The sequence below is a fragment of the Lissotriton helveticus genome, chromosome 7 (genome assembly GCF_964261635.1).
Source record: "Lissotriton helveticus chromosome 7, aLisHel1.1, whole genome shotgun sequence".
In the NCBI taxonomy this organism is placed as follows: domain Eukaryota; kingdom Metazoa; phylum Chordata; class Amphibia; order Caudata; family Salamandridae; genus Lissotriton; species Lissotriton helveticus.
In genome coordinates, this window is record NC_136068.1 from 1,387,366,336 (window position 1) to 1,387,392,148 (window position 25,813).

At 44.9% G+C, this 25,813-nt stretch overlaps 1 protein-coding gene across 3 annotated transcripts in view; it reads right to left on the reverse strand.

The window, feature by feature from the left end:
* TBCD (tubulin folding cofactor D) overlaps window positions 1–25,813 on the reverse strand; it is a 2,437,462-nt gene that overhangs the window by 1,008,785 nt on the left and 1,402,864 nt on the right. For all 3 annotated transcript variants that reach the window (XM_078654702.1, XM_078654704.1, XM_078654703.1), the window contains 2 exons: window positions 25,005–25,090; window positions 4,042–4,122 (listed from right to left, as the gene is read on the reverse strand). In XM_078654702.1, coding sequence (XP_078510828.1) covers window positions 4,042–4,122; window positions 25,005–25,090 — 167 coding nt within the window. The remainder of the gene's footprint in view (window positions 1–4,041; window positions 4,123–25,004; window positions 25,091–25,813) is intronic.

Consider the following 25,813-nt stretch of genomic DNA (forward strand, 5'->3'; position numbering starts at 1 on the left):
TACGACATGAAAACATGTAAAGGGTGAGTTTAGATGTGGCCAGGCAACTACAACTCATGACCTTGGAAGTGCAAGCACAGAAAAAAATACTGACATCATCCAACAGAACACATGCCAGTAGGATGGACAAAAGACGGTACATTATTAATAACAATAGGGTGCCTTCACTTAAGTATTAGGTCATCTGTCCAAGCATTCACTTCTTAAAAGATGCTAAATTGGACATTTTAGAATGTTCTGCGGTTCTAACGTAATTAGAACAGCAGAATTAAACCTTGTTTAGGTAAAAGTTGGAACATATTTTGTTAATTTTAAACAGTAGACTGGATCAAAATAAAAGATAACTAAACGTTAAAGTGGAAACAATGTTAGCCTTAGTAAAATGTTATGTCAGAGCTAAATAATAATAATGAAAAGTGACAGGATTACCAAATTGCAGTACATGTATGAGCAATGAGGTAAAGCTTTGTACGTGACAGCAACTGCTTCCAGAACAACTGCAGAGAAAAATCACCGAATAATTAGATCATATTTTAAAAACAACAATGAGCCACAGCTTGGTTCACTACAAATACATGGACTCTTCAGTGCCAGTCCTGCTCATGGGCCGGGCAGCTTGGCAGACAAGTGAAATGGTAGAGATTGCAGAAGAGATTGGTTTTTTATCATCCTGCCCGCTCTCTTCGCTCTGAATCCCTCTTTACTGTTGTGGTCCCACGGGTGAGGAAGGCTCGTACGGGGGGGGGGAGTTCTTTTAGCCTCAAGGCCTCCCAGTTGTGGAACTCGCTCCCACTGGTACTTCGCAGCACTCCCAATTTGCTTCAATTTAGAAGGAACCTGAAAACTTGGCTTTTTAATCTTTCTGTTTAGGTGGATTTTCTTTTTCCTGCTTTTGGGATTTGTTCTTTATGTTATGTGTTACACTGTAGCTGTTGTGGAAAGCGCCGGGACACTCTTTTAGAGTAGCCGTGCGCTATATAAACGCATTTTAACATAACATTTAACATAACATAGAGATATGTTGAAAGAGCAGTGGGGACCAGGCTGGCAGTGACACATCCACCTAGAGTTCAGGAGACAGAGTGTAGGCTTTGGCATTTCATTAAGGTTGCAAAATGCTTTGGCGAACTGACTAAGTGAATCGGAAGCAAGCTCACGGATCACGCAAACCATCTCAAGAGAACTAACAGGTGAAGTAATAGACTCGCAGCTGCAAACACGCTAGGTGAAAGAGAAGGGTGTAGAGACGATGGGACATGGAAAAGGAGGATTACCACATAAGACCAAGTGACCTGAACGCAGCAAGTTACTAAGGCGCATCCTAATTCTTCCTCGACACCCTAAATGATAAACACATTACTCGTCACCACTAGCGTACAGTATCAAATTAAAGATAATTATGTGGCTACGGTGTTACCCACAGATACATGTATAATATAATGTGACTCATTTAGCGCCAATGCCTAGCTTAAGGGCTTAGAACCACAACAGTGAAAATCAAACAACCATGAGCATATAACAGCTAGGGGTGGAGGCAGCATTCCAAGGGGCTAAATAAACACGATGTTAACGAGCACCTGCTGCGCTAACCAACACACACTGACTCACAATGGCATTGTTCTAAGCTGCACCGTGCTATAATTTGAAGTACCTGCTGTTATATAAGCACACCTGTAAGATCATAGGCACAGGTGACTTAAGCTGAACCGCAGCAAAAATGGTTATCAAGGAAGTACAAGACGCATTGGAGTAGCATTCATGAAAGAAGGCTTTACACCCAGTGTGAACCAAAGATACGCTCTAATGCTTCTTCTAGACAACACTTGTTTTGTTGAATATCAGTCACTGGTGCTGGAAAATTTGGGATGAAAGACCTAGGTCTGTTAAGCACCATAAGATGAAATAGATTGACAACTAGAGGTACATTTCACCACATTCCCGGTGCACCACATAGACAAATCCATACCGCAATAACTAGCAACTCACCTCTCAATGATCAGCCGCTCATGCCTTAACACACACGTTCCCAGGAATGCCTCTCACTTACTCCTACCAACAAACACAAATCCACCATTCTGCCGAATCTGCACTTCGCCATCAGGCCACTGTCACCCTGCCAAAATTACAACCAGTAGATCCCAGCAAGGACCCTCCAAGAAACTCACTGCCTTTCCTTAGCTTTCCAGGGTGAGAGATTAACCATCACAACAGCACACCAATCAAGGCTGGCAATATACAGTCTTAAGGTATAATTGAATGCCTTAAAAACAGTTAAATTGCTTCCTGAAAAATATTCTAACATCATGAAAATTCACTCACTCCTTTGTCAAATGTGGATCTAAATTGAATTTCTAAATGAGATTTGTCTCACCTCACCTTATCTCACAATAGCAGTACCAGTACCTTAAGGTTACATTATTACATAGCAAAGTTCACACAGCGAGGCCTAAACACAGATATTGTATTTTATTTGTATACCATAACATATTAAAATATTATAGCTCATTCTACGAGCAATGGTAAAACACTCTAACAATATGCAAAACAGGTGTCACAAAAATCATCTTTACAGGTAAGGAGAAGACGGAATACCTTATCAATAATTATAAAATGACTGCATCGAGAGAGAGCTAATCCACCTAAAAATGCACACCAGCCGCTTCTTGCTGCAGCATCATGTTCAACCTCATTGTGTGCAGCAAAATACCTATTAGCGAAGATCCCCTGAACCAAACATAAGATGACCACCTCATAAATATTTTCACTTTAACTTATTAATACAACTTGCTTAACAAGGTGCCCTTCATATCGATTAGACAAATACCAACAAAATAAGCAGTTACCAGTTTCTGAGAAAAACAGTTGCCAATAGAAAACACTATGAATGTGGGCGACCTACTGTTTTCTAAAGCACTTAGGAAATCAGGTAAAAACATTAACCTCATAGTTCAACAATACAGTGAAATGAAATAGTCTGTGTGGGAATCATGGTGGCTGCGAAATTATCAGGTGGCGCCAAGGTGCTCGAGCTCTCCTCGATGGAAGAGGTGGGATAGGATTGGTCTGCCACTCAGCACTGGAAAATGAGAGATGATGGATCAACAAGGATTTAAAGTCTGCTGTATTCCCTTTTTGCTGGATCATCCTTACTCCCTCAGCAGGGAAGATCTAAACTCAGAGGTGACTGAAGAGAAGAGCAGCAGAGCGGAGTGCTCAGGAGTCGTAGTGTGGCTGCAGACTCAGAGAAAAAGAGGAAGAGTGGGATGGAGCAACATGACTTGGTGATACTTCCGGACCACAAAGGGTTTCTGTATTCAAAGATTGTTTCCAATGCAAAACCGTAATAGTATCTCTGTATCCGTCTACTTGTTATTCCAGGGTTCCTCAGTATTGAAACTCCTAGCCGATCATTGCTTCTGTGATGCCCGAGTGCGGCAACCAACCTTTGTGGTCCGGAAGTATCACCACAAAACAAAGGAATAACAACTTGAATTACATAGCCTTGATGAAGTTGCGGGATAACACCCCAAACGCAACGAAACGCGTGTTGGCTGTTGAAAGCTGATTAGGAAGTCCACATGAATAAATCTTGGAAAAAAGAGAACACAATGCATTTATGTTCATTTCACAGTGTGCCAATTTCTGTTTGCTGCTGTGAAAACTGGGAGACCATTTTTTTGATTTGACGTGTGCTGGGGAGTTAATTTACTTGGAGGCAACTGACCTGGTTCTACAATAGCATAATTGCCTGAAAATATGATCTATGTCTTCATCCCTTGGTGCTATATTCCTGCACCCACTTCTATCAAATGACATCAGTAGCTGATCGTCTACTTTCGAATCACACCGCAGTCCAGCAGATCATTTCACCAGGTAAACCCATGTGGCTCCCTCTTGTGAATCCCAAGTCACTGCTGATCACCTAATTAAAAGCATTCAATGACTTGAAGATTTTCCAAAGGAAACCTGAGATACAAATACTCCGGTCACATTTCTCACACATAAAAAAGGGATATAGAAAGTTTAATACGGTTTACATACCCATCCCAGTGGTTAATCTTCTTGTTTACTAGGTGATCTATCAATGGCCGTGTGTACTCTGGGAAGCCAGCAACATAAACACTAAAAGAAGAAAAAACGTGAAACTCATAAGACGTCTGGTAGAAGTCATTACAGAGTAATTTCTCTCACACGTACCTGAGAATTGCATTATACTTCAAAGTGTCTGTGCTCTAGAAGATTGGTTGATTTACTGAGTAAATATTGTAAGGAAACCAGACTCATACCTGCTTCAACTGACAGATAATATGGAATCCAGCTCACTATGTAGGGGTCATCCCAGCAACCGACCACGTCATTCTACCCCCAAACTGAGCCTTGTGAGCTCATTGTTACCATCATAGCCGGGTTTCCAAAAAGCCTGGGTATTAAACCCCAGCATCATTTTTCATGAAATAAAGCCCCACTCAGGAAAATGTCATTTTTGGTCCCTTACCTTGCTGCATCTGGTTGAAATCTCTTGTACTCATCTTTAATAAATGAATAATCAGTGAGTATAGTCCCAATCATTTTATCTATTGCCATGTCATTATAAGGTAGTTACTCCTTCCTCCATTCAAGCGTATTACCCCATCATGGTCAACAACAGCAAGAAATATGCTTCCAAACTACCTTCTAGAATGTCGAACACTGCCACCAACCCATTTCCGTTCCATCACCTCTCTCCTTGCTTCATAGTACAGTGCTATGACGCAAGGTGGGGCCTGATCTGAGCTTAATACATTACCTGACAAAACTCTGGATTGCAGCAAAGGTATGGTCACGAAAGGTTACCACGAAAGGTATGGTTATCGAGCCAGGGACGAGCCCATTTTCATTCTTTCTTTATTGTATTTGGGGGGTTTCCATTAGGGGTGTGCTTTTTTGTTTTCCAATATTTGTTAAGGTATTTGGAAACAATTGTCAAACTTAATTTAGTTTGCTTAGTTTTTTGTCTCACGCCATCTGCATTACAATCATGACTAAAGCAACCTTTATCATGCATAGATTTTTGTTAAACTGTTAACAGCTTGAAAGGAAACAGTGCTCTTGTCCTTTACAATGCCCCTGTGATTTGAAATGTTTTGCAAAATGCAAACTTTCTGAATTCAATTTTTGCATACAATTTCTAGCATGGAATTATGCAATAGATACAGAAGGGTATGGATCGCACTCTGGGTCATGCTGAGCTTTGGTGGTGTCTATAATAGTTACAATAACTCACTACCAAGCATTTGCAAAGCAAATCGGTTTCGTCCATGAGACCTTTTGGATTTGGCAATGCTCCTTACTTTCCAGGGGGGCACTGTGTGTGTTTGCATACACGATGACCATCTTGGAACGGTTTTTCTTTTGCTTAAAAAATATACTGAAAGACTGTCATGTAGGAGTGAGCACCGCAGCCATCTTAGAATGATTCTTCATTTCTTTTAAGAAAATGTTTTTAAAGATCGCCAACGAGCATAGTGAGCACGCGGAGCTGCCATTTTCAAATGATTTTGCTTAGAAAGAAAACCAGTCCAAGGTGACTACCGCGTATGCGTGGGCACAGAAAGCAGCTATTTTAGCACGTTTTTCTTTTAAGAAAAATAATTCTAAAATGCGGCCATGCAAGAGTGTGCGTGCCTGGCAGCCATCTCCAAATCGATTTTCTCATTTAAAAACACACAGGAGGCCACCTTGGAAATTACTACAATCCATTTAAAGATAGCTGATCTGATATAGCAGCAGGCGTCAATGAGGGCGCACTTTGGGGTTAAGATGATGCTCGGACTGCTAAATTGTAAACAGAGCAGGAGTGGCACACACCACTAGTGGAGAAACAGAGACAAATTAAGAGGGAGAAAAATAGCCTTTCATGCACAGCAATGGGAGGTTATGACAGAAGCAGTGGCAGGATGTGATTTTCTAGTCAAAGGACAGTGAGTCCAAAATACTCCTTAAATGGGATTGTCAAAAATCTGATAAGAAAGACTGCGAGAAGAAAGGGCACTAATGAAGCAGGTGCATACTATTTAAGTCACCAGAGGATAAAAGCAGAACATGATCAGAAAAGACGAGTACTGGGTGAGTTGAAAAATTGGTGGGCATGCCTGTGGAGACCCGCAAGACATAGTAGGAAAACGGACATCTGGCTGACAAGTAGTTGTAAGGCCAATTTAGGATTTGGAAGAACATGGCAGCGATTTTCAGTTAGTTTAAGTAAGACAGCAGAACATGAGAAGTTGTATTACAACCTGACTGCTTGTAGGGCTCCCTGAAGGCCATTACTTTGCTCCCCTCTTGCCTAGCCTTTTAGTCTTTTGTTCTGTTTTCCCTTCCCTCTCCATCTGGTTTTACTTCTCTCTATAGGAATTCAAGGGGGGAGTAATCATACTTCCTCTCTTCCCAGCCCAGTTCAGCCGATTGCATTCTGGTAAAATGCAGTATGCTTACTTCAAAGTTGTTGTAGTTTTTCACCAAAGTTGGTGCAGGTAGTGCTGTTATCTCTAGACAGGTGTTTCTGGGTTTAGCCCTTCATCAGTAGAGAGCAGAGGAAAGTAATCTGGGGTTGCTGAAATGTTGCCCAAGCCTCAGGTCACAGTACCACTCCCAAGGCACACAGGTGCATCCCAGGTGATCTTGTTGGCTCAAGGGAGCTTTTTAAACACAAGAGTGAAGGAAGCACACTGCCTCTCATTACGGCACAGTTCACCCCATTGCATTCTGGTAAATGCAGTACGCTTACTTCAAAGTTGCTCCTCGATCAAGGCTACACGGCAGCCCTCATCCTCCTGGACCTATCAGCAGCCTTGGACACAGTCTCCACCGCACTCTAGCCACCAGACTCCACGATGCGGGCATCCAAGAAAAGCCTTAGACTGGATACAATCTTTCCTCTCAGGCAGAATAAAGAAAATAAGAGTCCCGCCCTTCCTCTCAGAACTGACAGAGATCAGATGAGGAGTACCTCAAGGATTCTCCCTCAGCCCCACCCTCTTCAAAGATTACATGGCCCCCCTCGCAACCATCGTCAGAAACCACAGGCTCAACATCGTCTCCTACGCCGATGACACCCAGCACATCCTCTCCCTAACCAAGGAACCCGACATCACCAGGCGCAACTTCCAAGAAGTAATGAAGGCCGTCCGCGGCCTGGATGAGCAATAGCTGCCTGAAGCTAAACTCGGAGAAAACAGAAGTCCTCATCCTCGGCTCCACCCCGTCCGCATGGGACAACACCTAGTGGCCTCCCACCCTCGGAAACCCTCTCAACACAATGGACCATGCACGCAACCTCAGCATCAGTCTCGACTCTTCACTCACTGTGAATCATCTGATCAACGCAGTATCCTCAGCATGCTTCAACACCCTCTGCAAACTTCACGAGACATTCAAGTGGATCTCCACCCCATCCAGACTCCAGGAAAACTGTCACCCACGCACTCATCACCAGCAGACTGGACTACTGCAACGCCCTCTATGCCGGAATCAACAAAAAACTCCTCCGCAACCTCCAGACTGCCGCAGCCAGACTTATCCTTGATATCCCACAACACAACCACATCAACCAAAATCTCTGCGACCTCCACTGTCTCTCCATCGAAAGAAGAATAACCTTCAAGCTGCTCACACACACCAACAAAGCCCTTCACAACACCGGACCCCAATACCTCAACAACAGAATTTCTTTCCACGCCCTCAAGAGAAACCTCTGCTCAGCAGACCTCACCCTAGCCACCATTCTCTTTCATACAGGACCAGAGCAGGTGGAAAACCCTTCTCCTACCTCGCCATCCAAGGCCTGGAACAAACTACCCCTTCACATCCGACGAAGCCAGACACTGCACCAATTCAGAAAGGACCTCAAGACCTGGCTCTTCGGAGACCCTAACGGATCTGCTCATACCCACCCCCCAGTGCCTTGATACCCTCACGGGTGAGTTGCACGCGTCACAAAACCCTGATTGATTGATTGTGGAAGCTGGAAGCAGGTTGCAGTGAGGGTGTTGACTTGTGTGGTCATGTCCAGTTTGCTGTGAATGATTATTCTGAGGTTTATTGCGTAGGATGTGGGTGTGGGTCTGAGTTTGGCCGGCCACCAGTTGGAGTCTTGTGGTGAGGTGTTCATGCTTAAGATCATTACTTCTGTCTTGTCAGTGTAGACCTTTAGCCATTGTGAGGTGTTCTTGCCGAAGATCACTACTTTTGTCTTGTCAGTGTTCAGCTTGAGACAGTTGGCTTCATCCAGTTAGCGACTCCGGCCATGTAGGAAGTGAACTTGTTTCTTGTTTTGGGGGTCTTGTTTGAGAGGGAGAGTATGAGTTGCATGTTGTCTGCATAGAAGAGGATATTGATATTGTAAGTGTGTATGACGTTGGCCAGAGGGAGTCTTGTATAGCTTAAAGAGAGTGGGCCTGAGTGAAGAATCTTGAGGCATCCTGCAAATGAGTTTGGAGGCTTCTAAAGAGTAAGTTACCAGGATGACAGCTTTTGTTCTATCCATTAAGAAGGAGCAGATCCAGCGGACAGCGTGTTCTTGGATGTCAATCTCGTGCAGACACTTGATGAGGATGGGGTGTGAGACCATGTTAAATGCTGCAAAGAGGTCCAGGAGTATAAGGACTGCAGTGTCTCCTCTGTCAAGGATCATGCGGATGTTGTCTGTGGCGTCCATAAGTGCTGTTTATGTACTGTGGTTAGGCCTGAATTCAGACTGTTAGTGGTTGCCAAGGTGATCAGTGAGGCATCAGTTGATCAGTTTCTCCATGAATGGGTATGGTAGGAGGGAGATAGGTCTGTTGTTGGAAACTATGGCTGGGTTAGTGGATGGTTTCTTGAACAGGGGCATGATGATGGCATGTTTCCAGGTGTCCGAGTCGATAAAGGCGCTGAGAATGGGGATTAGGGCTTTGCTGATTAGTAGAAGTCCTTTGGTGAAGGTGTAGCGGGGCAAGAAGCCCCCAAGTGGACAGCCTTCGTGGTAACAGTGATTTCGGCCATAGCGACGGCCGACCGTGATTCCAGGGTACGTTAAGTGGCCGTGATGGGAAGTTGAGTTGAAATGGTGACAGGGTGGGTCTAGCTGAGGGTTGAAGTTGCTGTATATGTAGGTGAATTTGTTACAGAACAATTCGGAGAGCTTGTCGCAAATGTCTTGTGAGGAGTTGATGTTGCTGGAGGCAGCAGGAGACGCAGTAAAATAATTGATGATTGTGAAGATTTCCTTGCTGCTGTTAGTGTTGGTGTCAATTCTATCTGCAAGAGCTCAGCATACATAACATTCACATTTGGTGGGCCATCATACCACGCAAGGGCAGGGCTGCAATTACTTGCGCTGTTATAATGGAGGGAGGGGCGTGGCTAATGTCGCAGATAACTTTGGGGCTGCGTAATTAAAGTGCGCAGGACAGACTTGGTCAGACTGCCATGCATACAATCCACTCTGTGTTCAGTGCATGGGAAACTCTCCTGTCCTCACCGGGGCACAACGTTGTCACATCCAGCCAAACACGACGCAGCTCTCATTTTATTTAATGTGATAAACTTCATGCAAGCTACATCGGCATTGGCTCGTTGCATAAACAAGCTACACGAGCTCGCGCAGGGTGGAGCCAGGCAGAACGAAGGGCACACAATGTGACCCATTATTATGGATTTCTTTTGAGGTGCACAACAATTGGCCACATTCTTTATTCTCTCTGCTGGGGCTTTCTCCTTTCAGCTAGTGTGCGGGAAGATATGGACTAAGAGGTTCGTGCTGATAGCCGAGATTTGTGCTCCCAAGGACTTTGGCACGCTTTGGTTGGCTTGTCTCAGTTTCTTGTTTTGTTAAAGTGGCACTGCTAAAAATGTATTGGGAAATATCCACGGCTCCAAGCAAGCATAAAACGGGTGTTTTAAATAACTGGTGTGGGTGCATGCTTGCTAGTTAGACTGCCCTAATTACAGACCAGAGTATAAAACAGGCACGGTAAGCATGGGCGTAGGAGACACTAAATTTCTGGGGGGGACAGGGACAACCTTGTGGACTTTCCAGTGACCCTATACAAATCGCCCATTGAGCGAGACCGTACGCGCGTTAAACGTATACAATTGCATAGTTATGAAGAGAAATATTGAGAAACGCTGGCAAGTAGTCACAGTCTGCAAGTATGCTTTATTTTTATTTACATTCACAATAAAGACCAAATGGGAAAAAAATATGTATATGAATCTTGCATCTTCATGCACCAAGAAAACAAAGGCGGGACAAAAAAAGGAATAATAAACTAAACGCTCTTAGCGACATTCCTACATCTCAAAATTCAATCAGACAAATTAGAAATTGTTTTTCTTGCTGCAGGAATCTGTTTTAAAATTATGAACTTTATTTTGAAAAGCCAAATAATTTCTTGCGCCGTTCATTGCAGAGGCCATATTATTTCGCTATTCTATGCAGGTCAACTGAGTCCATCATCTCTTTATGTATGTTGCATTGTTTTAAAAAAAACGCTTTTCTTCTGGGGAAACATTTTTTGAGTGCAACTTGCTTCAAACAAATAATAGAAAGCCGCCTATTGGATAACTTGTGTTATTCTCCAATGAAGCGGCCTTGGGGTTCCGGTGATATTTACACCCCTCCATCTGGCCTCGACGCAACTGTAATGTTGTAACCTATGGGATTGAAGGGAGGGGGGAGAGGTTATGCTTGTGCATGTCAGTGTGTGGATAGAAACTATTAATCTCTTAAAGCAATAGACCAAATTATATGTAAATGGCACCAGAAACTATTAATCGAATTTTATTGCATAACATCCAGCACCTGGTGTTCAGTATAGCGACCTCAGAAGGATGAAATGCTGAGTCAGCAGTGATATGTACACAAGGCTAAACATGTCCTGAACTCTGAAGGTATTGTCTGCACTGAATATTTTGAAAGCAGGAAAACTTAAAGGGGATCGGAGTGATTATTGTGCTGCTGAACCGGAGGAGAGAGTTGAAGCGGCCGCTGCGTGCCAACCCAGGCACGTTACCACAAAGCCTGCGCCAGCCTCAGTGCCCCAATGAGAGGTGGCACGCGAACGGTACTGCAATGTCTGGAATTACCTTCCTTTATTATGGTTGTCATTATTACTAGTGATAACTGGTAATTCCCCAATCCCTACTGTTCCCTGCTACCCCTCGTCCCACCCACCCCCATCCCTTGCTAAACGTGTGTTGGAAAGGTGCTTGTAATGTGTGGAATAAATTATTGGCCAGGGATGATTACGAGACATTTTACGATTATCACAACTTTGTGTTAACTAATAATTTACACTTGTCGGACCACTGATTAATAAAATGCAATCGGGCCTAGAATGAATAATACATATGCAAACACATGCTATTGACGTTCGTTTCTGCGTGTATGTGCATGTATCTGTGTGTGCATTTATATTTTTCGAAAGGGCTGTCAGGGCTGCCCTGAAATTTGGCAGATGGCAAAGGTTTTCGTGAGGCCTATTTGGAATGGGGGGATCTGATGCAAACCGAGCACGTGCCCCGTTTCTGCTGTTAGGAAAATGATTGTAAGGATATTTACAATCATTGACCCTCTGTGAAATCCAAGGTCACAGCTTTTGACCCGTCGGTTGTGCACAGATGTGTGCAGACGGAGAGGTACTTTTGAGCTAAAGAAGGGGCTGAGGGATCCACATCACCGAGAGAAGCGAGGCGGAGCTGAATGGAGAGATGTAGAGGACCAAGAGAAGGATCTTTGTAGATCAAAGGGCAAGCAGAGTTTGGAGACAGAATTCAAGAGGATGGAAAGGAGTATGGGGTAGGTGCGTTCAGAAAGAGAAATCACAAGGAGGTGTGAAGAAAACACAACAGGGCTCTGAGGAGGTGAAAAAAAGGACTAGCGTGCTGGTGAGGGATCAGGCTTGTGGTACTTGAAGAGAGTGCCATAAATCAATAGTGTGCTTTCCCTGCCAAATCTCTGTTTCGCCTGCTCTATATGTAAAGACAGGCCTAGTGAATGCGTACTGAAAAGCATGCTACCAAATTATTGCACTCCGGTGATTATATGAAGATAATTGTGTTTTGACTCTATCCAGCATTAAGCAGCCCGTGGGGAAAAGGAGCAGTTATTTTTGCATGGTACAGTAATGTCATATGCACATTTTGTTATTCCCTTCAGCCATTAGCAGGGCAAGTCAGGTTCGCTTGCTGTGCTCGCTCGCCACAACCTGTACACCCCACACCCCCACCACTGTCAAATGTCACCAGGCGCCCCTGGCAATGCAGTGTAACAGCCCTACAAGTTAACCGAACCAGTGGCGTAACGAAACTAGAGGGGGACCCCCTGCAAAGTACACGGAGGGGGCCCACTCCCCAACACCTACCACCTTTGCTTAGGGGTCCCCTGGAGCTCTGCACTCCCGCATTGTGGGGGCTTATGCTACATCACTGCTGAAGAAAAATATTCACTGAAGTATTGCCTAATATACATACAAACGTTGCCGAAAAATAAATAGGGGCGTGCTCAATTTACTCTGAATGTGTGGATGCGAAACACGATTCGGTATTCTCAACAAAGTTAAAAATGTACATGGAGAATATCTGTTGCAAAAGCCATTTGTCAAGTTTTTCATGTGTCACACCGCATCCAGAGGCACCAGACCCTCCAATAAAGAAACATCAATAAATCAAATACCCTTGCAGGGCTGAAAGCTGACATCTGCAAAATGTCACAAAAGAAAGGCTTATTTTATGATAGGTGTAAGGTTTGTAGTGATTTCTAATATTGGTTCAGCATTTCACTGACCAGTTACAGCTTATTACATTATTTAATCCAACCAATGGATGCACATGTTTATTGAAGGTTTAATAGGAGTTATTGACATTAAAATGCATTCACAAAGTAGGATACATTCCCAATCACAGAATGTCCCACATACGCTCAAAAGTAGTATCACAAGTTATCTGTCTCCGAGCCATGGTGACTCTGTCATCAGAACTTCTCTTGCCCTTTTCCACAAGAGCAATTCAAACATGAATGGGTAAATATCCTAGTTTGCAAATGTATTTCTCAAAATCATGGCTCTGCACAGATGCACAAATGCTCACCCCAGCACATGTGCTATCTCGATAGCAAACGGTGCAGCTCAGAAGTTTCACATTTATTTTCATTTATACAGTGCAAGCAAATAACAGGATAAAACCTAGCTATAAAGAATGACTATGACAAAGATAAACTGCAAATGCCACGGTTTGTCTAAAAACAGACACTCTGACTGCTCTGTTCCGTTCACACTACCACTACCAACATGTTACAGAGTTAAATGAATTACTTACAGGGACAGCCTTTTTTGGTTTAAGTAATCTACGAAGGAGGCTTGCTGCTTGACACGATGATTACTTCTGTCGTCGGCTGAATAGGTCTGCGGCTGCGCAGTATGGGCCGGCCGTGGGCAAAAACACTGCTCATTGGGCCACTCCGGGTACACGCTTGAAGATTCGCCAAGCAGGGTCGAATTTACAACCCTTCACCATTGATTGAACGATTTCAAAATGGGGTGTGACCTAACTTACCCCGAGGCAGGGGCCCAGGCAGTTTCTGGCAGTACTGTGTGGCTTACAATAAGGCGGCCAGCTGGGAACCATGTCAGTACTTAGTAAGCAACGTGCAGTGCAACCAATTATCAATATTTCGTGTAGAGTGTAGACCCGGCCCTGAAAAATAAGTGCCGGTGCTAAGCACTGGCACAAATTAAGCACTCAGGGACGGAGAGGTGACAGGCATTGGCAGAGAAGTGGCACGACGGGGGCGTGTGAGGAAGAAAGGCTGAAAGCGGTGATGGGGTGATAGGGGGAGAAATGGTGACAGCATGGAAAAGAATGAAGGAGAAAGTATGGTGGAGAGAGGAGTGAGTGGAGACACGGCAAAAGAGAATGAGGGGAAGGAACAGGGAGGGCGTGAAGGAGGGAAGGACGGTGGAACATTGTCAGGATCAGGAATGGATGAAGTACAGCGGGTGGGGGAATCATGATCCTGGTGGGGTATGGGGTGGGGGGTAGCAGATGCTTGGCAGGAAGCTGGAGTGGGGTGAAGCACGCACTGAGGTCTGAGGTAAAGGGAGTGAAGGAGAATGAGGTGGGAAAAAACATGTTATGGAGGGAGGGAGGGAAGAGGCTATTAATGAAGGAGCGCCTGGCAGAAAACAGGAAGCATAACATGGAAGAAGCATGGTAGGGGGTAGAAAGCATGTCAAGGGGTACGGAGGAGGGTGTCACAGACCGTAGAAGGGTGAGTGAGCATGACCTGGAAGGACAGGGAGGGACTGAAGGTGGTGTGGTAGAGAGCACACAAGAGATCTGGCAGGAGGGGAGAGGCCATGAAACAGAATGCGCTTGGTAGATAGCTGGTGCGCGAGACATATATATATATTACGAGACATATATATATATATATATATATATATATATACATATATATATATATATACATATATATATATATATATGTATATATATATATATATATATATATATACATATATATATGCGCATTTATTGTTTCTGGTAGTGGAGCAGTGTAAACTGTTTGGGAGGCTGGATAAAGTTTCTGAACTCTGGAATATTCCACCCTGGCTAGCAGTACAGACAGTTGTCATCTAGTGCCATGGGCATATGCTATCATCAGTGCTGGGCAAGTGTACAAGCCTGTAGAAATGCCACTAAAGTCTTTGAACCACCCTTTAGAATCCCAGCAGGGCTCACTCAGCCTTTCATCCTCCTAGGTTCTATAAAACGAATGTAATTGGTTGGGAAATAGTACCGCTATTACTTTTCATTGTTATGGTATCTCGAGATCGTGGTAGCAATTGGTGCTCAAAAGCAAGTTATTACAATTTAGACTTTTTTTTCCCCGCGAAATTATTGAGCAGGGAGAAAATAAACCGGGGCTTACATTTTTATAACTCCAGGCTACCGGGATTGGTATAGAACCTGCCTTGTGTTAGTGTCATGTTGTCTGTTTGCTGCAGATTGCTGAAATCATAAAAATCCCATTTGTCAAGTTTTCGTGTCAACCCAAAGCGAAAATCAGATTAGATCGTTCAGTGCGTGAATGCTGGTCTCCGACGCCGAGCTGGAAACTGTTTACATTACATTAGAATCAGAGTTCATATAAGAATGAACGCGGTGCATGTCCTACATATACGTTTATTTATTGTTAGGTTTTTTTAAGCACTACAGTTATAGTTATACCTCAAGTCTTTGTTGCTTCGGTGCACTTTCTTACAGTAACCGGAAGACTCTTCTGTTCTGTGGTGCCTTGGCTGAGGGAAAAAGCGAGACTCTGGTATATTTGGGAGTGATGGGACGCTTAGCTGTGACACTCCAACAACCCATGGGTGGCAGTACGGAGAGGAGGCAGATTTTTATGGGAAAGAGTCTGCTGAACACTCATGGTAGCAAAGTAACCGGTGAGATATTTTATAGGGTGGCATCAACAGACGGACCCCGTCTGTGAATAGGTGTATTGTGCGCTTAGGGGGGCCCTGGGCCTGGGGCCCCCCGCACCGCGGGGGCTGAGTGGGCCTTTGTTACGCCCCTGAACCGAACGTCAGGTATTTCAATGGGATAGGTGCTCACGCAGGAGAGACCTCACGCTTCAGGGAGCGTGCTGCTGCTTGCAGGCAACAGGCACGATGCGAGGAGTCCGAGGCCAGCATATCAACCAGAGCACTGGCTGCAGGCAGCAGAGGTGAGAACGAAATAATGCCCGGAGCCTCACAAAGAGTTCAAAAGGGCAGAGGCAGGGGGGCGAGTGGCCTCTGACGTCACCTTATGGCGGCTCACAGACAGGTACCTGGAGAGGCGCCAGGTCAAGTGCAGGGCCATTAGGTCACGCAGCACCTCTCGCACTTTTTTTCGCGCGCTAATGGCCTGCCAATCTCCCTCTCAGGAGGTAGATGGGAAATTTGTTTGACCCCTCGTCCCCCCCACCCTTGTCCCCCGTGTCCCCCCCACTCCAAAATCTGGGGGGGATATGTCCCCCGCGTCCCCCACAGTTCCTACGCCCATGACGGTAAGAAACCCCTTCCAAATGTACATTTTTTCACCACTTCTTTTAGAAACGTGGACAAATCGTAGCCAATCTGATTCAGAATTCGGCAAGTTAAATTGAGCGATTCCGAAACTGAGCGGGATAATGAGCAACATCAATAACGAGGTGTTTGCACCTTGTGTCTCTACTAGAGTTTAGCATCATTTCAGTAGCCAAACCTGTATGCAATGAATGTGCACGTGGAGGGACAGAACCAAAAGCATGTAGTAGCTAGGTGAATTATGATCAAGTGCTAAATGCTATCGATCATTTACTTACTTAAGCTGGTTAATATTGCTCTTCCCGAAATGTCAGAGCTATGTTGTGAGACCATCGGCATAAATGAGCCTGCTTAATGAATGTTGAGACCATGACCTTCAGTCTCAAACCCCCTCGGCTCCATTGGTGCCACTTGCTCTGCTCACTCGGTGAAATACGAAGAGGACTTTTAGGCCCACCAGCAACCACCGCCATAAGCCTTACTTTCTGGCCCCTGGGACACTGTTTGCAAGCCCCCATGAGACATAAACCGATGCACGGTTGGGGTGCTCTATGTGCAGTAATCAAATGCAGTGCAGATCAGAGCCCGCTATAAATAATTACTCACATTTAACTCACAACACTGAGGTGCTAGCTTCAGGATGATTGAGGAAAAATAACTAAGGTAGACTCAAAAACATGCTTTATACGTGGCAGTGCCAAATATGAGGCAACCGTTTCCAGGCTTTAGAAGCGGCACTATGCATCTCCAGATCAAACATTGACACTGGGATTGCGCAAGCATAAGTAAGGATGCTGCCTGGGGCATGGCACTGCCCTGCTCATCCGGGCGTGCCAAAAGCACACCCATGCTGGGCATAGCATTAATCGGCCCGATGTACCTGACCGTAAAACCAATCTCATGGGGCATACTGAGCACACTGAGGTTTAGCAACTGCCAGAAACGTGCAATCCACCCATCATAGTAGTGAAATAAAGTCATACTATGAAAACGGGAGCGCACTGAACAAACTATCAGTTTCAGCACAGATTTATCACAAGCATCCTGCATTGCAGTTGAAAAAAATATACAAATAATAAAAATGTAACCTCTAGAGTTTCTCATAAGAAAGGTGGGGCATAGTATTTGGTAAAACAAATGAGTGTATGTACTTCTGCAGATAAATAAGAGGCGGGCATAATTATGCCTCTAATTATTCTCCGTAAGTATATACTCACTAACATATATCTTACATTTCCACTGAGACACAATTCAGGTAATACATTTAATCTCCTAGGTTATAGTGGGATCGTCAAGCTCATCATTTCATCTGTTTATTTCAGAAGCTCCCAATCACAATGCAGAGATGCAAGTTCCTTTGTGCTTAGTCCCACAAGGGGAGAGGCGGCGTCGCGGAGGAGGAGTCGTTTCCAAGTCCTTCAGCAAAATGTATTTATAGATTTTTAGTAATAAGGAAACCTGCCATCTTGATTAGAATGAACTAGCTTACGTTGCCATATCACTAGTTGCACTTATTAACACTTAGTACTCCCACATTGCTTTGGCCTTAGGCCTCACACTAGCTTCTGACACACCTGGACTCAATAGCAACCTCTCCCAATGTTTTGATTATTTAGAAAACCATTAGTTGATTACATTCTACTTGTTTATCAGTTTTACAGATTTAGGTGCTTAGTGCCCAACCTTTCACGTCCTGATGATGTCCCCGTATTTTTTTTTTTTAAAGTTTCAAAAAACCCTCAAAACTAAAGGCTTTAGGAACAATAGGACTTCAGTAACGCTTTATCTGGTTGAGACATAATTTAGCCGCAGATTCCTTACCTTTAAATCTCCAAGGCATCAGTCTGGATCCGGAAGATTTTTCTTCAAGCAATATCCTTGTGAGCCGGTATGTGGCGTTGGTCAGCTCCGCGTGACTTCTTCTGCACTAAAAAGTCTGTTATGATAGTAAGCAGCCACAAGGGGCAATTGTACAGTGGTTCGAATGGAGCACACATTAGAAAGGTGAGAACCAAATTAAGGTCCCACTGAGGCATGATGAAAGGAGAAGGCCTTTGAGAAACCTATTTACAATGGGAGATTTAAACAAAGAGGGTTGGTCTGGCAGCCGCAGAAATGGCTGAAAGGTACCCTTTGAGAGTGCCCAGAGCAGAGCCCTGCTGGGAAAGGATTAAAGGAAAGGATTAAAATAAAAAGTAAACTGTTCGATAAGGAAACAGAAAAAGGGTCAATAGACTTTGCTGTACAATATAATACAAACGTGTTCTATCGGCAGGCATACACCCACTTGGTAGAGGGTCGCCTGGCTGCCAAAATAATATTACAGACTTCGGGAGGAAGGTCAAATGCTATCAACTGCCACCGCTCAATCTCCACGTAAGAAGGCGTAGAGTTGGCAGGTTCAGATGGAGGGCATTAACCGGCTGCTGTGACAGAAGATCCTCCTGAAGGGACAGTCTGAATGGAGGATAAATGCTCATTTGAAGAAGCTCTGGATACCAGACTTTCTGTGCCCATCCGGGGCCACAAGGATGACTTGGGCCCGGTTGTTCCTGATCTTCTTGAGAACTCTGGGCAGGAGTGGTATAGGTGGAAAGGCATACAGGAGGCCTGGACTCCACTTGAGATGACAAGCGTTTCCGAGCGAGAGCTGCCTTGGACTCTCCAGTACGGAAAAGTGCTGACATTGCGCGTTCTCAGCGGACGCAAATAGATCTAACCAAGACTCTCCTCACCGTTGAAAGAAACCTTGCGTCACCTCCGGATGGAGACTCCATTCGTGATCCGCTAGGCATCGACGGCTGAGTTCGCCTGCATTGGCATTCAGTTAGCCTGATGGGTGCTGAACCATCAGGGATATGCCCTGGTGTTCCAGCCAAGGTCAGAGACACAGAGCCTCTTGCCAAGGGGTCCATGACCCCACACACCCTGTTGCAGTACCACATGGTGGTGGTGTTGGTTGTGAACACATGCACTAGCTTCCCCTTGATGGAAGGAAGACTTTCAATGCCAAATGAATTACTCTGAGCTCCAGCAGAATTATGTGGAGTCTGTATTCCGCCGAAGACCAGAGTCTTCTGATCTCCACCTCTCCCACGTGGCCTCCCCATCCCAGGAGTGGCGCATCTGTCACTACTGTAAGATCTGGTTGTGGAAGGGTGAGGGGTCAGCCTGCCAATCGCAATTTGTCAGCCACCACTGCAAATCCTATGTAGTTCCCTACGAGGTCTGGACCATGCGAAAGATTCCCCTGTTGCTGTGCCCATTGAAACTTCAGGTCCCACTGCATGGCCTGCATATGCTATCTGGCATGTGTCACTAGCAGGATGCAGGAGGCCATGAGACCCAGCAGTCTCAGTCATTCTCACTGAAATCCGGGATAGAGGCTGAAACATTGGTATTATTGCCTGAATAACCTGGACTCACAGATTGGGAGGATAAGCCAGAAACTTTACTGTATCCAGAACAGCTCTGATGAAAGGAAGCATCTGAGAGGGAGTCGAGTGTGACTTTGGGATGTTGATAGTGTACCCCAGCAAATGCAGAAGGTCCGCCGTAGTCTGGAGGTTGGAGGCGACAGCCCAGATGAGCCAGTCTTCAACAGTCAGTCGTGGATAGGGGAAGACCAACACCCCTGATCTGCGCAGATGAGTTGCAACTACTGCCATCACATCGGTGAAAACTCGAGGCCAAAGGGTAGCACGGTGAACTGAATGTTCTTGTGGCCTACCGTAAACCGCAGATAGCACTAATGAGAAAGCAGGACACATGGAAATAGGCGTCCTGCAAGTCCAAAGCTACCATCCAGTCTCCTCGGTCTAGGGCAGACAGGAGCTGAGCCAATGTGAGAATCTTGAACTTTTCCTTTTTGAGGAAGTAGTTGAGCGCTCATGGATCTAAGATAGGACGAAGGCCCTTGTCCTTTTTCTAAACCATAACGTTGCAGGAATAGCAACCACAGCCTACTTCTGGCGCCAGAACCCTCTCTATGGCTCTCTTGGCCAAGAGAGTCAGCACTTCCTCTTCAAGCAAAGTGAAATGATCCTCTGTCAGCCAATTGTAAGTTGGAGGCATGGAGGGAGGGGTAGTCTTGAAGGGGAAGAAGTAGCCCCTTCGGACAATCTGGAGGACCCAGCTGTCCGATGTAACATTGAGTCAGCAGTGGAGGTGATGGAGGATCCTGCCACATACTGGCTGCCATTGATCTTGAAGGGCAAGACTAGGAGGGTTTGGAGGGTGCAGCTTCAGGGGGTGGGAGAGAGAGTGGACTGAGCCGACCTCTGGCCGACTGGCCCAGAGGTCAAAGCCAGCTACGCTGAGGTTGCTGAAGTTGCGTGGCCTTGTGGCTGGGGTATGGATAGCGTGGCTGAAAGCTCTTTCAGTAGCCACGAAAGGGGCGAAAGGCAGACTGGGGACGAGTGGCAACAGAAGAAGCCCAAGGACTTAAAGCACTCCAGCACAATGTCCGCCTTTTCTCCGAAGAAACGAGTGCCATCAACGGGCATATCCATGAGAGAGGCCTGGATATCCCCATGAAGCCAGAAGTTCTCAACCAGGTGTGGCATAGAACAACCACCATCAATGAAATAGTTCTGCCCAGTGAGTTGGTCGTGTCGGGACCACAACGAATGGCAAACTTTGCTGCGCCTCTCACGTCTGACACTGTTTGAGAGAGGACGGCCCAGGCCTGCTCCAGGACCTGTGGTAGAACTTGAGCAACCGTTTCCCACAGGCAATGGGAGCAGCGGACCTATAAGCATGTGGTGTTTACTGAACGCAATGTAAGGCTGGCAGAAGAAAAACGTTTCTTGCCCAACTGTTCAGCCTCTTAGATTTGGAAGGGTACGTGCCATGGGAGGTAAAGGTTTGGACCACCAAGCTCTTGGGGTAGAGTGGCTGGTGAGAGGAAATTTGGGTCGCCCGGTGAAGAGAGATGGCGGAGGGCGATTGTCCTAGTCACAGGAGCCCTTACTGGGCTTGAACTAGGTTCCCCGTAGGATATCAGTTAAAGCCTCGTTGAAGGACAGCAACGGTTTCGAAGGGGAGACACCTGGTTACAGGACCTCTGTCACAATATTCGTCTTGACTGCCACAGATGAGAACTTAAGGTCCAGGACCTCAGCTGTCCTTCTCAACACCAAAGCATATGATGTTCCCTCCTCTGTATTATATTCTATAAGACAGTGGTCCCTATAAAAGGAAACAATGGTCTGTGAAGACAATGATCATACACTTGATAGGTGAAATGATTTTTGTCCAGCCGGACAAGAAATTTATTTTCAATCAATTTAGAAGAATACTTTGAAAAAATGGGAGAACCATTTAGTGTCAAGCGGGACACAGCCGTGACCCTTACAATACAGGACAAGACAACAAGGAACTGGTGGCCAAAAAGGCAAAGCAAAAGTTGCATCTGTATACTTTCAGTCAGTTGTTACAGATTTTGAATTCCATTACATCACACCACTGCCATTATTAATATTTCAGTCATATATTGCATTTGGGGGTTCAGAAGTCGACGACGTTTCGATGCCGTATTCTAATCTAGGGCATCATCATCAGGACAAGGAATGACAATTGTTGTCTAAACCATTAGTTACACTAAGCCTCTAGTCACAGTACAGTGCGTGGTTAAGGCGGCAGGATGGACATATGTCCGTTCAGATTAGGAAGGAGCGTAGTAGCTCGAATAACGAACGGCTCAATGGCTGAATTTGTGCACCTTTCAGAGCGTGGCAGCAGTCCCTCCTCTGTAGCCATGGTAGGGGGAGAAAGCAGCCAAGAATCTGGAGAGGTATCCAGTCCTCTGACCTCACCCAGCTCCTCATACCACTCCATTTCTTGTTAAGGCTGGTCTTGTAAAGGGTCTTGTAAAGGGTCCAGCGACCCCTCCCAATTTTCCTCCATTCCTAGCTCTTCTGTATTAAGGTTGAGGAAATGACTTAAGACCTAAGGGTTCTGTTGGCACTGGTATTGGCGTCAGTAGGCGTAAATTCAGGTCTTTGGAGATGAATGGGGCTGGTGTCACCTGGAATCTCGACGTTGGGGGCGGGGAAGGTTGCAATGGCATTACCAGCATTGGTTGGAAGCCATCACCAGATCCATGAGGGATCATCGGTGCCAGAGACAGAGGGGACGGTGCAGAACCTGATGGAGCCCCCTCTGAGCCTCCAGGGCCCAAAGGCACGCCGTTAAGGTCAGGCCACCTAAGTATGAGGCACATGGTGTAATAACATTCTTTGCACTGGGTGGGTTTCACTCCAGCTCCTGGAAAAGCAGACAAGAGCGGAGCGGACCCAGCCGCAGGTTCAGCAGGACGAGGCCTAGAAAGCAGAGATTCCTATGTCGGTTTGGCCAACGGATGGGGAGTGTTTGAAGCACGCTTCGACTTCTTATGTTTTTTATGCTTCCTACCTGACCTACTAAACGCTTTCGAATGGGAGGATGAAGACTTAGGACTCCCGGAGCAGTACTAGGACTTTCCTCTCGACCCGGACCATGAGTAACACCTCTGAGAAGAGCGGTATGGTGCCGAGCGCGGGCCGCAAACAACTTTAGGGACCTCTCCCTCAAAGCTTTCGGAACCATGGCCCAGCAGTCAGAGCAGAGTCATGGTCGTGCTCCAGGCACCAGAGGCAAACCAGGTGTGGGTCTTTCACTGACATGGCGTAGTGACAGGCTGTGCACGGTTTGAAACCAGAAGTCTTCTTAGAAATGAAGGAAAAAAACCTACAAACCAAAATGGAGTCAACAAAACATTGAAAAAAGCCTGTAAAAAAGTGACAGAGGGTAGCTCTCTTCACGGATCTGAGCTGGCTGGTGCAGAAAGAAAAGAACTGACCTCATTGCGCTGAGGTGGTGCCTATATACGTGATGCAGACATCACTACATCGCAGATTACACCATTGACGCCACACAGAGCTGACAGAAACCACCTACCAGCACTCCCGGATATTGCTCAGAGAAAAATCTTCTGGCTCCAGTCTGACGCCTGGGAAATTTAAAAGGTAAGGAATCTGTGGCTAGATGTCTCTATCAGATATTCTTGTTTCAAAAAATGACCATGATTGACCATGATGTACACTGTCCTTTCACAACTATTGTTATTTATTTAATGTCTTCTCTTATATATACACTTCTTTCAGTCTCATTTTTTACTGTGTGATTTACCGGTGCACTAAGCTCCACTAATCAACTGTACATTTTTAAATGTATGTTTAACATTTCGGTTGACCAAGACTTGAGGTTTATTTAGAAGCATTGCTCTACAGTATACCATTCAAGAGTTTTTGAATTTAGAATGTTTTATTACTTGCTAGGTTAGTGGTTAACCCAATGGTTATTGTTGATTTTTGGATTAGTTTTATGCTCCTAGAGAAACCATTCCACGTATTTCCTCCAGTTTCTTTGTGGTAGATCTTAATTTGGGGGCAGGGGAAGTGTATGTGAGTTTGTCCAGATGGTTGGTGGAATTGACAGACAGGCTACTGAAGATTAACTGTTGGTAGTTGCATGGGTATGACTCGACTTTCAAGAAAATGAGGTTGTAGCCTTTGGCATGGGATTTAGGTAATTAATAGTAATACAAGAAAATAGATTAAGGCAAACATGCATGTTGTTTGGAGTAAGCTGTACGCAGAGAGAGTAGGCATGCAGAAAATGGAAAGTAAGAAACGGGCCATATGAAAAAGGAGAGGTGGCAATTGGAAGTTAGGTCATGGTCAATTTTCATGGCATGTTATAGAAATACAGAGGTGGCTTTTTGGAGAAATAAATTATTTGTACCCGAGATAGTGCTATATTGGGTCCATCCTCTGCTAGGCTGATGCTAGAACACTGCTTCAGTTAGAACAGCAGATCAATTCAGGAGTTGGAACTGTAAAGTAATGGTCATATAGAAAGAAATATTTAGGGCTTTTGGCTGTGCTCAATCGGAAGCAGCAACCCCATGATCGTAGTAACGTGATCTAATATACATAGTTAATATTGAGAACTTTGAAAAAGAGATTCTGCAAATGCTAAAGTGGATATTTTCTGATTTTCACTATTACAGTTTGGCTCACAGTGTTATGTTAATTACAAAAGCAAAATGTAATCCAGTTTAGTTGCCTCTGGTTTAGTATGGCACAAGATGACATATGAGGTTAGATTCCCTTGATACAACAAAGTGATGCAGCTGCTATGGTGTGTTTTGATGACTTGTGGCTGTTGGGAGGTTCTTTGAGACACAAAGGCGGCGGGAGAGAGCAGGATTCCCAGTGTTGCCAGCAGGAAGGTCCACAACCACATTCTTCACATGCTGTGCAGAGGTCAATGAGCCACAGTGAAGTATCTCCGGAGATGCAAGCACTGCCACTAGAATGCCTTTTATGCAGTGAAGTGAGTCATGTTTCTTTCAGGTGGGACATGGGAAGACTCCCTGATCCTCCGAAGATAGAATAGCCATCTTCTGGACACTCTTTTAGCCTACCGTAAGTTGATTCTACTTTTTTCATTCTATTCAAAGTATTTTGTGTTATCTGCTCTATACAAAACTAATGAATGAAAGAGCAGCAAACACTAGACTGATCCTGGGTCAACCTCGTTCTATCCTTCTTTCTTTAAAACAAACTCCATTCACTAGCATTATGAGTTGCGTACCATTTCATCACATTATAGCCCTGTCACAGTAGCTCACATCTCAACCCTTTGATGAACAGACTGCCTATTTACATTTGAATGTCTTGTTAACAGGGTGACAGATGCTGTAAGTGGAACTATTTTCAAAACCTCAGTTTGTAATATCGGCTGTCAGTCTTCCTAAATTGCCAACGCAATGAATGGCTCGAAATGTTTTAGGACCTAGCACACTTCATATCAACTGACAACTGGAACGCCCACTTAAAACATACAGAAACATTTTTACAAACCTACCTTATGTTTAAATAACAGTTTACTCGGTTACCAACAGCAAAATAATCGGCAACGGTAAGAATGTCAATACCATGAGGGAAGGTGCCCTGTAACAACAAAAAGCAAAGTATTTGGTATATGTAATGAAAAACTATTAATGCAATTTCATAGCTATACCGTTATCAAAATGTGGCAACCGACCGTGATAACACAGTGTTACAGGTAATGACAAATGCCACAGACTCAGACCAAGGTAGCGGTAACCCTAATATAGTGCCCATGTGCTGGGTCTGACCAAGGACAGCCGTCAAAAACCAGAACTTACTCGCCGTGGGTCTCACGGAGCATCTTCAAGTGTTGGTATTTAACTTTTGCGATGTTGTAGTGATGATGTTTAGCCTTGTAGTGGCACTTGTGTATTAGTGGGCACTTGTGGTGTTGCAAGTAAACGTATGGCAGTAATGTAATTGTAGCGTTGTACTGTTACACTGTTGATGTGGGAGAGCTGATGTTGTATTTTGCATCACAGTAACTGATGAGTTGTCCCAGTTGTTATTGTGCAGCTGGAAAGCTGTAGTTCTGTTCAAGTTTACAGTTATATTATTGCTGCAGTACTGTATATTGTTTTAGTTGCTATGAAGCTGTATATTTTTGTGGCTGTGTCATTTTTATAATTGTTTGGTTCTACAGTTGTAGTTTGCCAAGAGTTGGAGGGTTCAGATATTGTTTTGTAGTATTGCTGCAGTTGTGCAGTGTTGAGGTGACGTTTGCTCGAGACACAGACAGCAGTATATTGAGGGCACAAAGTCTTTACACTGATGAATGAGCCC